Raw genomic sequence first — 13,004 nt, 5'->3', positions numbered from 1 at the left:
ATTTATAAAAAAAAAAAAAATCCAAATTTCAGGATTATACACTGTAAACTACAACCTGTGGTAGCAAAATATTCCATTTAATTTGTCAAAAAAATATACATACACATACAGTACAGACCAAAAGTTTGGACACACCTCATGTAAAGATTTTTCTGTATTTTCATGACTGAAAATTGTACATTCACACTGAAGGCATCAAAACTATGAATTAACACATGTGGAATTATATACTTAACAAAAAAGTGTGAAACAACTGAAAATATGTCTTATATTCTAGGTTCTTCAAAGTAGCCACCTTTTGCTTTGATGACTGCTTTGCACACTCTTGGCATTCTCTTGATGAGCTTCAAGAGGTAGTCACCGGAAATGGTTTTCACTTCACAGGTGTGCCTTGTCAGGTTTAATAAGTGGGATTTCTTGCCTTATAAATGGCGTTGGGACCATCAGTTGTGTTGTGCAGAAGTCTGGTGGATACACAGCTGATGGTCCTACTGAATAGACTGTTAGAATTTGTATTATGGCAAGAAAAAAGCAGCTAAGTAAAGAAAAACAAGTGGCCATCATTACTTTAAGAAATGAAGGTCAGTCAGTCCAAAAAAATTGGGAAAAACTTTGAAAGTGTCCCCAAGTGCAGTTGCAAAAACCATCAAGCGCTACAAAGAAACTGGCTCACATCTGGACCGCCCCAGGAAAAGAAGACCAAGAGTCACCTCTGCTTCTGAGGATAAGTTTATCCGAGTCACCAGCCTCAGAAATCGCAGGTTAACAGCAGCTCAGATTAGAGACCAGGTCAATGCCACACAGAGTTCTAGCAGCAGACACATCTCTACAACAACTGTTAAGACGAGACTTTGTGCAGCAGGCCTTCATGGTAAAATAGCTGCTAGGAAACCACTGCTAAGGACAGGCAACAAGCAGAAGAGACTTGTTTGGGCTAAAGAACACAAGGAATGGACATTAGACCAGTGGAAATCTGTGCTTTGGTCTGATGAGTCCAAATTTGAGATCTTCGGTTCAAACCACCGTGTCTTTTTGCGATGCAGAAAAGGTGAACGGATGGACTCTACATGCCTGGTTCCCACCATGAAGCATGGAGGAGGAGGTGTGATGGTGTGGGGGTGCTTTGCTGATGACACTGTTGGGGATTTATTCAAAATTGAAGGCATACTGAACCAGCATGGCTACCACAGCATCTTACAGCGGCATGCTATTCCATTCGGTTTGCGTTTAGTTGGACCATCATTTATTTTTCAACAGGACAATGACCCCAAACACACCTCCAGGCTGTGTAAGGGCTATTTGACCAAGAAGGAGAGTGATGGGGTGCTACGTCAGATGACCTGGCCTCCACAGTCACCAGACCTGAACCCAATCGAGATGGTTTGGGGTGAGCTGGACCGCAGAGTGAAGGCAAAAGGGCCAACAAGTGCTAAGCATTTCTGGGAACTCCTTCAAGATTGTTGGAAGACCATTTCCGGTGACTACCTCTTGAAGCTCATCAAGAGAATGCCAAGAGTGTGCAAAGCAGTCATCAAAGCAAAAGGTGGCTACTTTGAAGAACCTAGAATATAAGACATATTTTCAGTTGTTTCACACTTTTTTGTTAAGTATATAATTCCACATGTGTTAATTCATAGTTTTGATGCCTTCAGTGTGAATGTACAATTTTCACAGTCATGAAAATACAGAAAAATCTTTAAATGAGAAGGTGTGTCCAAACTTTTGGTCTGTACTGAGTGTATGTGTATATATATATATATATATATATATATATATATATATATATATATATATATATATATATATATATATATATATATATATATATATATATATATATATATATATATATATATATATATATATATATATATATATCTATCACACCTCATTTCCAAAATTTTCACTATGTGCAATAAAACTAATGACTGACAGGTGTCAGTAGCGAGTCAAGTGCTCATTTTTCCAGTATGAATACCTTTACATGGAAACACTCCTGCCCGTATCCGTCCAAATGTTCCACTTCTTTTATATACTGAATTTCTGCTTCTTCCGGTGGCATCCCACTACAATATACAGATAGAGGCCGCTCATGAGCTGAAGACAGTGGAATAAAAACCTGACAGTCATTTTATTATGGTCACATTAATGTTATATTCTCCTGACAACAGATGAATAGATTAACAGATCTTACCAGCAGAACGAAGGGCAGATGGAGACTCGCTCATCTCTAATGTTATGCAATTGTTATTTTTAGAACAAAAAAAAAAAAAGGCTAGGTTCCCTTTAAGAATAATGGTACAGCTTACAATATCTATATCATCTGCATTTATTGTGCAGTGGACAAGGAGAATAAGACGCTGAAGACTCCACCAACAGCTGCTTACCTCCCTCTGAAACAAAGGATTGGGCATGCCGCAATAAAACATGCCCCATCATTCTTCCCTCTGACATCGGCTGTTTAACAGCCAGTAGCTAGCACACAGTTACCAATGTGTGTAGCTTAGATTGTACTTTAATAAGGAATTAAAAATATTTTTATGAATTCCATACCAAAATAAAAAACAAATAAATAGGTAACTCACCTAAGAGCCTTATGTTCTAAGGCCACTTTGTGAAGTAAATCATCCAGTACAGCCTTGTCATTGGTCCAGCTCTAAAACAAAAACACAGATCATCATGACCTAAACTGGTATGGCAGAGGTTTTATAGAAACAGCTCATTATATGACCATTATCCTTACAAGAGCTCCACTACCACTAAACAGCGCCACCATTGTCTATGGGTTGTGTCTGATATTGCATTTCGCTCATTCATTTGAATGAGGCTCAGTTGCTCCTAAAGCTAATTTTTCTGGGGAAAAATAAAATTAAAAAACATGGCCGTTTCTATCCCCCTTTCCCCCCCAAGGACAGTGCCACACCTGAACATAGGTTGTGTGTGGTACTGCAGCTAAGGTCTATTTACTTTTCTACAACTGTGGGGTTTTTTTGGAAGCAAGTTGTCATTTTCTAATCCTGGACAACGCCATTTTAGGCTAGCTATGGCTAAAACCCCAAACCTGCCTATGGAGGTGCGGGGTATGAGCCATTGCCAGATACATCTAGTGCAGCTTGTCAACCGGGAAACCAAATGCAAGGCGATATATAGGTCCCCATACACCTGTAATAGTAGCCAAAGAGCTCTGTTCTTCGTAAACCCCTCACTAATTTTTTCTTGCTAGTGGAAAACTTCATATGACCACTATTTGATACTATTGCTATACCAAGTCATCACAGTGGACTTGGGTTAATATTTTTTGGTATGTAATTCGCAGGTGTGTATGGCGTTCTACCTGAATATTGGGGCATGACTATAGGGAGGGTAGTTGAACCTGGGTCACAGTGCCTGAGTATTTTTGGCATGCAACGCTCACAGAAACTCTTCGAAAAACGTGTTGCATGGCCTTCATAAATTTGGTTTTCAACAAATACTGGGTCACAGAAAAAGGTGGCAGAGACTAAATGCACCTCAGTCAAAGAGCCTGAGGTGTCAAAAGAAAAATGGAGACCGGCCTTCATAAATATGGTGTTCAAGCTTAATTTCAAAGTAGGACTATAGGGGGTGTAGACTAAGATTTTCATCCAAGTCATGGAGTCTAAATTGGTATTTTGACATGCAAGTCACACAGCAACAGGTTTCGTAAAAAAGTAGTGGGTGGACTTCTAAAATATAGCACGCAACCTGAAGGGGCATGAGAATAAAAAAAAAGGTAGAAAAGTTGAAGTTGCACCCGGACCATTGAGCTTGAGGGGGGTCCAAAATGTCTCAGTCATAAAGACAGAGTCCAATGCTATATGTATCATGGTCCACCAAACGAGCAAAAACTATCAAAAAGTAGACTAGAAAACCAGATGGCGATCACAACTGGAGGTCAACGCCTTCCGGTGAATAGCAGTGCACTGATTGAGGGCTGTCCATGAAGGCTCAGTGATTATGATGGTGCTACATCATAAATAAATTAGTAATTGATAAAGCACAGAGCCAACCTTGACTTGAAGGACATCTACATCACTGAAGCCTTTCTTTGCCGTTCCAACGGAGGAACACACCTCCGCTTCAGTAGCCTTGAATAGGTCTCTGAAGTTTTGCCAAGTATGGCTGACAGATTAAGCAATAAAACACACAAGGAATGCAACACGACAAGACCACAGTGTGACAGAAGGCTAAAGAGAAAAACAAGGCCCCGGGCAATGGGTATTGTGCTCAGCAGAACTCCCCAGTCCTTCCCCTGAGGCCCTGCACACATTTGTTTCTTCTGTCACAAAAGTATGCAGGAGGGAGAGGTATCCAGAGATAAGCAGGATACAAGTCTGGACAGCTGAGACAAACAGAATGCAACTTGCCGAAGAAAAAAAAAATTAAGCAAAACAATATATCCAAGCCAGAGTCGGATCATACAAAAACTAAGGTAGCATGGAAGAGAATGTGGGTGTCCATCCATCAGATTATATCCACATAAAAAGCTGAATCACTGTGTACATGCATCATATTACTTATATACTGATCCTGAGTTACATCCTGTATTATACTCCAGAGCTGCACTCACTATTCTGCTGGTGCAGTCACTGTGTACATACATTACATTACTGATCCTGAGTTACATCCTGTATTATACCCCAGAGCTGCACTCACTATTCTGCTGGTGCAGTCACTGTGTACATACATTACATTACTGATCCTGAGTTACATCCTGTATTATATTCCAGAGCTGCGCTCACTATTCTGCTGGTGCAGTCACTGTGTACATACATTACTGATCCCGAGTTACATCCTGTATTATACCCCAGAGCTGCACTCACTATTCTGCTGGTGCAGTCACTGTGTACATACATTACATTACTGATCCTGAGTTACATCCTGTATTATACTCCACAGCTGCACTCACTATTCTGCTGGTGCAGTCACTGTAATGCCGGATTCACACCAGAAATCACCTAATGTTATTATCTACAGAGCTTCCAATTTACATTCGCAAAATATCTATATTTTTTTTTTTTTTATAGCAGATGGAGTCCCATTATCGCTTGTAAGGGCTCAGATGTCCTGCTCTTTACAATAGTACCAACATAGCAGCCACTGGTTCCTTCAGGAGACCACCAGCTGCCATTGCATCCCATCAGCACCCCGCAATCACCACTGTTTTGAGGCTGGCCAGGATTGCTGGAGTGCGCCGTTACTTCCTAATCCTCGCCAGCTTCAGAACAGTGCTTACAGGCTAGACATCAGAGGTGGTCGGTCTCCTAGGCAACTAGCTGTAAACAAAGAAAAGTGTAAATATCTAAAGAATGGCTGCAAAATTTTAACAAGCAGTAAATTGAAAAAGTGCAAGCATTATCCGACAATATTGATTAATGAAGATGGGTAGAACCCTTTAATTGAAAATGGTAATCAACTGAAACAAAAGAATCCTTGTTAGATGCACAGATTCTTAGAAAATGTTTTTGTTCCAAAATAAAAAAATAAAAACAAGAGTAAAATTAGCTTGTTGAAGTAGGAACAAAAATATGGCAGGGATGAGAGGGATTTTGTTTTGCCTGCAGATTTGAAAAACAGCAGTTGTGATCACATTATAGGGATTTACGGTTTGCCGAACTTACCATACTGTGCTGGAAAACTGCACAAATGTGAACTAAAGGCATCACATGGGTAGTATGCCGGCAATATACGCGGGGAAAGTCCAACTACTGTGACCCCTGCCAAAGGCTAGAAGAGGCAGACAAGGCTCCACAAAAAGCCACACACATTTGGAAAATTCATTTGTGTGGAATTTTTGAGACCACGTAAGGTTCTTGGAGTCAAACAGTTATTCATAAGTGCTTGATAGTAATGCTTTCACCCAGATCATATAACTTCTAATATTACCTAAGGCCAATCTGCTATTATCTAGGTAATAGGACATTACCCATGACAGATGTGTCTTTTTTTCTTTTTTTTCCTACCACACCAAAAAAGTAATAATTCACGCCTAACGTTCCATTCTAAACTGAATAACCACAGACCTGTCATGGGGTCGACAAGGAGAGATTATCTTGTTTTAAAGTGTTCCTATAAGCATGGTCTTCCGATCTCACATGGGGAGTGGAGAGACATGAAGCCCACTAGCCAGTACAGAAAGTGAGGTAAGAAAAAGGATAAGTGCACCTGTCTCAGCATCTGAACCGACCCATGTCTCATCAAGCCCACTGGGTAGTCATAGGGCCACAAGAAATAACTTGTCATCCATCACTGGGCTACAGCGGCTCTCACCTATACGCTTTAATAAAACAATGTGGAGCAACTTTGCAAACAGAATTAGGCTACGTTCACATCCAGCTGTCATACTGCTGCTTTAAATTACAACATGCCTGTGCCGTTGCAGCCTTCACCAAATCCTGCAGAAAAACAGCTGTGTCACCTGTAGGGTCGTGCGGCTGATCATAGTGGCCGCATGGTTATGCAGGTGAAGCAGCCATTTCTATGCAAGATTACGTGACCGAGCAGATAAACTTGTTGAAAGTCTGCAGCGGCACAGGACTGTTGGGGTGTACAGCCCAGTATGTCCGCTGCATGTGAACTCAACCTTAGAGGGAATTTCTGGAATCATAATACTGATGGCTTATCAATATTAGTTCGGTGGGGGTCCAACTCTTGGCACCTCCACCGATGGTCTAAATAAAGCAGGTGCACACACTCATGCAATTGATCACCAGACTTTCTTCCAGCTGATAGGCAGGAGTGCCAAAAGTCGGTAACCAAGAATCAAATTAATAGGTTTTCAATACTATGATTCCCAAAAACCTAAAAAAAAAAAAAACATAAATAAGAAACTGTCTTATGTATACAGCTCCTCTGCAAAACGATTTGTCTCATTTAATGGAGCCCCTACAAAACCACAAATTTCCCTAATATTGGTCAGGAAAAAGCACAGGATTGTCGCCTACAAAATACCGTACAAAAGCAAAATATTAATTTTTATTGAGTGATTTTTCTCCAAAGTAACAGGCTACAAAACCCTGCGTGGTCTCATCTTGAAGCAATGAGCGACTGCCTTATATTTGCCTCCTTTATGTGATCAAGGGAAAAAAACAAAAACAGGTGGATCAGACTACACAGGGTTTGTTTGTAGTCTGTAACCATGGAGACACACAGATCTACAGAGCAGCTGTATGCAGGAAACTAGAGGAGCTTTTGTTAAAGGTATGAAAATAAAAGCCATATATAAAATAAAAAAAAATAAAAAAAAATGTATAAATAACTTGAGTTAAACTCTTAATATGAGGCAGCTGCTTTGTTACTGCTGTGTAAATAGTGTCCTATAAAAGGATCTCCAGCGCGTTGACAATCTATGAGGATTATAATTTACTAAGATAAACATCTTGACTGGATTGCACATACGACAACAGAATAAACTTGACCTTATCTACCTTTCGTGGTTTCAGGATCTAGTAAGCACGAGCAGATTATGCACTAATTGTTACAACACGTTTCACATTCTTCTGCACTTCCCACCCCACCACCCTCATCAACTTTCCAAAGTTTCGGTCTTAGGGGTGCACAATAAGCACCTGTCGTGCGTGAAATTGCTACATAGTTTGATCGATGCTGGTTCCCAAAACTCCTAAACAGCTCATTTTGCTGGGCTTGGCCTTGTCAAGTCAAATATTCCCGCACCCGCTGCAGGGAAAGGTAGCATTATATGGCAGACCTTTAGATAAATTGCCAGCCGTGTAATTCATGACAAGCTGAAGTCCTCCAGAGAAGATGCTTTTCGCAAAGAGTGGCTTTCTATACAAATTTTGGCATCTTAAGAATCCTCGCCACCCACCATACATATGCAGTTTACTTCATCTGAGATACACGTGTTTAGTAGCGATTTACCAACTGAACCAAAAAAACTGCAGCGTTTATATTTAACGTGCTCGTGCCTCTGCCTTCCCTATGCGGTCATCAGGAGAAAGTCAGGAAACCCACATACAAATCAGATAGTAAGCTGGTCCAAAAGGGATCAATGGGTTTGGCTTAGTGATCAAGCCCATTTTTTAGAATCTGACCAGTGTTACTTTATGGGGTAAGAACTCTGGAAGGCTTCAACGTATTTCAGAGATTCTAAGAGATTAGTGGGTTTTTGGTGACACACAGTAATTTATAATAGTGGTAAATTTTGATCGATCTGTTTTGAGTTGATGGAAAAAATAAATAAATAGATGGAATTTTGACAAATTAACATTCAAATTTTGAAGGTTGACATTTACATCATTTTTCAAAAGTTGTTTTTTTATGTTCTAAGGATTAAACGTTTGATTTGAAGATTTTGTCTAATTCTATGAACTGCACAAAATGTAGGCTCAAATCAAGAGTACAGAGTTGGAGGGACTTCCAAGGTCATCGTGTACAAACCCCTGCTCAATGCAGGATTCACTAAACCATCTCAGACAGATGTCTGTCCAGCCTCTGTGTGAAGACTTCCATTGAAGGAGAACTCGCCACCTCTCGTGGAAGCCTGTTCCACTCATTGATCACCCTCACTATCAAAAAGTATTTTCTAATATCTAATCTGTATCTTCTCCCTTTCAGTTTCATCCCATTGCTTTTCGTGTTTCCATGTGCAAATGAGAATAAGGATGATCCCTCTACACCGTGACATCCCTTCAGATATTTGTAGACAGCTATTGAAGTCTCCTTTTAGTCTTTTTTGCAAGCTAAATATTCCCAGATCCTTTAACCGTTCCTCATAGGACATAGTTTGCAGTCCGCTCACCATCCTGGTCGCTCTTCTCTGAACTTGTTCCAGTTTTTCAATGTCTTTTTTAAAATGTAGTGCCCAGAACTGGACACTGTTCCAGATGGGGCCTGACCAAGGAGGAGTAGAGGAGGACAATTACTTCACGTAATCTAGACTCTATGCTTCTCTTAATACATCCCAGAACGGTTTTTGCCTTTTTTGCTGCTGCATCACACTGTTGACTCATGTTTCGTCTGTGATTTGTTAGTATACCCACGTATTCGTATATTCACACGTGCTGTTGCTTAGTTCTATTCCTCCCAATCTGTACATGTCATTTTCATTTTTCTTTCCCAGATGTAGAATCTTCCATTCCTCTCTGTTAAATACCATTCTATTAGTCGCTGCCCATTTTTCAAACTTATATAGATCCTAGTTGTTTGCCCATTGCAGACCAATTTTCTCCAATAACCCCCCACGACAGCACCAAAGGAGGATGTCACCCCACCCTAATAGGGACGGGAGAGGGGAGAGGGGAGAGGGGAGAGGGGAGAGGGGAGAGGGGAGAGGGGAGAGGGGAGAGGGGAGAGGGGAGAGGGGAGAGGGGAGAGGGGAGAGGGGAGAGGGGAGAGGGGAGAGGGGAGAGGGGAGAGGGGAGAGGGGAGAGGGGAGAGGGGAGAGGGGAGAGGGGAGAGGGGAGAGGGGAGAGGGGAGAGGGGAGAGGGGAGAGGGGAGAGGGGAGAGGGGAGAGGGGAGAGGGGAGAGGGGAGAGGGGAGAGGGGAGAGGGGAGAGGGGAGAGGGGAGAGGGGAGAGGGGAGAGGGGAGAGGATCCTGCACCAGGAAATAAATCTAGCCGAAAATGTGCTATATGTTCAAAAAAAAAACAAAAACAAAAAAAAATCTTCTTCAAGCAAAAAATATTTATGCCAAAAATGCACAGAGAAGCTTTTGAGGGAAGAACAGCCGTCCCTCATAGACGAGATCAAAGGGATAGTTTGTCAGGAGGTTCAGTCTTCATTGGCCTCCTTTTCCCGATCCACTTCTGATTCGCCTCCAAAGGCGAAAAAGAGGAAAATTTCCCTGGAAGAAAAAGACGACTCGAACTCCCAGGACGAGACGTTCCTTCCAGAAGACCCTATATCTGGGAAACCCTATATCTGGGAAACATCAGCAGTCCTTCTGAACACAAACATGGACCGTGCAACACACGTGGAGACTATGTCAAGATGGCTCAACCAGCTTGAAGAGCACCTAGCTATGGGCACATCCAGAGAGGAGATACAAGCTTCCCTACCTTTACTGCAGAAAGCCACTGACTTCCTGGCGAATGCTTCAGCGGAATCTGTGAGGGTAACCGCCAGGGCAGCAGTCCTATCAATCTCCACAAGGCAAGCACTATGGCTGAAATCGTGGAGCGGTGATGTGGCTTCTAAAATAAAACTTTGTTCTATTCCCTTCAGGGGAGAATATATGTTTGGCCAGGCCCTTGACGACCTCCTGGAGAAGACTGCTGATAAAAAGAAATCCCTGCCTGAACCCAGACACTACAAGACCCCCTTTTGCCCCCCTCGGGAACAGAATCCCCAGTACAGGGGGAAAGGCAAGTCCGGTCGGTGGAGCTACCCCAAAGGGGGGAAAGATAGGAATATTTTTTTCCCAAAAGGACAGCAACAACAGAAGCGGTGACGCCAGAACAGTGGGGGGACGAATCATGAAATACCTTCCCCAGTGGCAAAAGATCTGCTCCAATCAATGGGTCTTGAAGGTAATTCAAGAAGGGGTAAAGATCGAATTCTCCTCATACCCTCCAAGAAAAGTAAGGATAACGCGTCTAACCTCCCTGAGATTAAGAACCGCACTGATGTCCGGCCTAAAAGACCTACTATCCTTGGGGGCTATTTCACCGGTCCCAATAACAGAAAGACACACAGGCCACTATTCATGCCTGTTTATGATAAAAAAATAAAAAAAAACACGGCACCTACAGAATAATAATAAATCTGAAACCCTTAAACCAACACATCATCTACCGAAGATTCAAAATTGAGTCCATCAGATTAGCAGTTCCCTTGATAGGACAAGGATATGTGATGGCAACCATCGACTTACAGGACGCATACTATCACATTCCTATACATCCAACATAATGGAAATTTCTAAGGTTTGCGGTGGTTCAAGAGGATCAAACGTTGCATTTTCAATTCAACGTATTGCCGTTCGGGATATCCTCAGCACCAAGAATAGTCACCAAAAATTAGGTGGGTTCAATCAGAAAAGAAAAAATCTGCATCATTCCCTACCTCGACGACTTCTTACTAGTAGGTCCCTTGGTGGAATCACTCCAGGAAGATCTGCAGAGAACAATCCAAATCCTGACCACCCTAGGGTGGTTGATAAATCATCAAAAGTCAGACCTGGTCCCTGCCACAGAAAAAAACATTTCTGGGTGTTCTACTAGACTCCGCCAGACAAATCTCCTTCCTACCGAAAGACAAACAGATACTCTTAAGATCCAAGATATTGAATCTGAAGGCCCTGAACAGAGTGTCCCTAAGGTCTGCCATGTCAGCCCTCGGCTCTATGACAGCCTGCATTCAATCCGTAGCCTGGGGTCAGGCTCACACCAGGGTATTACAAACCCATATTCTTGCACAGTGGGACGGATCCCCAGACTCCCTAAACAGGAAGATCATGATCCCTCATTATGTGAAGACATCCCTATCATGGTGGCTCAGCCCAAAAAACCTAGGAACAGGGGTTCCATGGTCTCAGTTCCCTCTGATAACAGTCACGGTAGACGCCAGCGAGACGGGTTGGGGAGCCGTCGTGGCTCAAACCCCCTTCCAAGGGGTCTGGACAGAAGAGACCAGCAGGAGATCCTCCAACTTCCGCGAGTTAAAGGCAGTGGAGGAGGCACTCAAAATGTCGGCTCCAATCATTACGGGCAAACACATGTTGTCTGAATAGACTTTTACGACTACCGTAGCTCACCTGTCCCATCAACGGAGTACAAGGTACGAGAATCTAAAAAGTATCTCGGCAAGAATATTCTTCTGGGCAGAAGGACATCTTCATTCCTTATCAGGTCTGCACATAAAAGACTCAGACAACATCCAGGCCGATTTTCTGAGCAGAAGGAATATCCATCTGGGGGAATGGGAGCTGGACTCAGACATTTTTCACATGCTGACCAGACAATGGGGTCGTCCGGAGGTGGACCTCTTAGAAAGACGCCAGAACACCAAGGCAGAAAAATACTTCTCCTTAGATCCAGATGATGTATGCCTGGGGATAGATGCATTCGCTCACCCGTGGCGTTTCCATCTGGCTTACGCGTTCCCCCCCCAATTCCATTGCTAGCCAAGACCTTACAGAAAGTAAGGACCGAGGAAGTCAAGATAATTTTGATAGCCCCACTTTGGTCCAAAAGGAGCTGGTTCTGTGCACTAAACAGTTTAAGCATAGAGGGACCCCTCATTCTGCCAGCAATCAAAAACCTTCTCCATCAGGGTCCAATACTCCATCCAGATCCAGAGAACCTCCATCTAGCGGCCTGGCTTCTGGAGTTCACAATCCTGAAGGCCAAAGGACTCTCAGATAGAGTAATTCATACCCTACAAAAAAGTAGGAAACAAATCACAAACTCCATATACAGCAAGATATGGAAGACCTTCCTAACATGGTATAAACCAAATATACCAGATCTTCGGCATCCTGACATGACCCAGATCTTGGATTTTCTACAAGAAGGGCTGGAGAAGGGCCTTAGACCCAGCACCCTCAAGGTTCAGATCGTGGCACTGAGTATTTATTTCGACCAGAGCCTAGCTGAACACCGATGGGTAAAAAGGTTCATGACAGCAGCTACTCGCCTGCGTCCCAGAATAATTAACCACGTTCCCTCCTGGGATCTTAATATCGTCCTTAAAGGTCCGACACTACCACCGTTTGAACCTTTGGCCTCAATAGAGCTGGATAAATTAGCCTGGAAAACAACATTTCTAGTAGCGATTTACCACTGCCAGGAGAGTGGGAGAAATCCAAGCCTTCTCAGTGAATGACCCATATCTGAGAATCCTGGATGATAGGATTATTCTACAACTGGACCCATCTTTCTTGCCAAAGGTAGTCTCAGACTTTCATAGGTTTCAATAGATAATTCTTCCTTCCTTCTGTCAAGACCCAAAAAATAAAAGGGAAGAAGAATACCATACTTTTGGACGTAAGGCGGGTTGTTCTTCACTACCTCCAAAAAACAGA

The 13,004-nt window shown here is 42.6% G+C and overlaps 1 protein-coding gene across 2 annotated transcripts in view; it reads right to left on the bottom strand.

The window, feature by feature from the left end:
• The window catches only part of PTPN14 (protein tyrosine phosphatase non-receptor type 14), a 93,415-nt gene that overhangs the window by 28,061 nt on the left and 52,350 nt on the right, over nucleotides 1–13,004 (bottom strand). For both annotated transcript variants that reach the window (XM_073671957.1, XM_073671958.1), the window contains exons 6-7: nucleotides 2,586–2,656; nucleotides 1,979–2,066 (exon numbers count right to left, since the gene is read on the bottom strand). In XM_073671957.1, the coding sequence (XP_073528058.1) occupies nucleotides 1,979–2,066; nucleotides 2,586–2,656 (159 nt within the window). The remainder of the gene's footprint in view (nucleotides 1–1,978; nucleotides 2,067–2,585; nucleotides 2,657–13,004) is intronic.

The sequence above is a fragment of the Phyllobates terribilis genome, unplaced genomic scaffold (assembly GCF_046119375.1).
Source record: "Phyllobates terribilis strain yellow unplaced genomic scaffold, ASM4611937v1 Scaffold_3__8_contigs__length_932513732, whole genome shotgun sequence".
Lineage (NCBI taxonomy): Eukaryota > Metazoa > Chordata > Amphibia > Anura > Dendrobatidae > Phyllobates > Phyllobates terribilis.
Note: the sequence above shows the minus strand (reverse complement) of the source record. Positions and strands in the feature narration are given on the sequence as shown.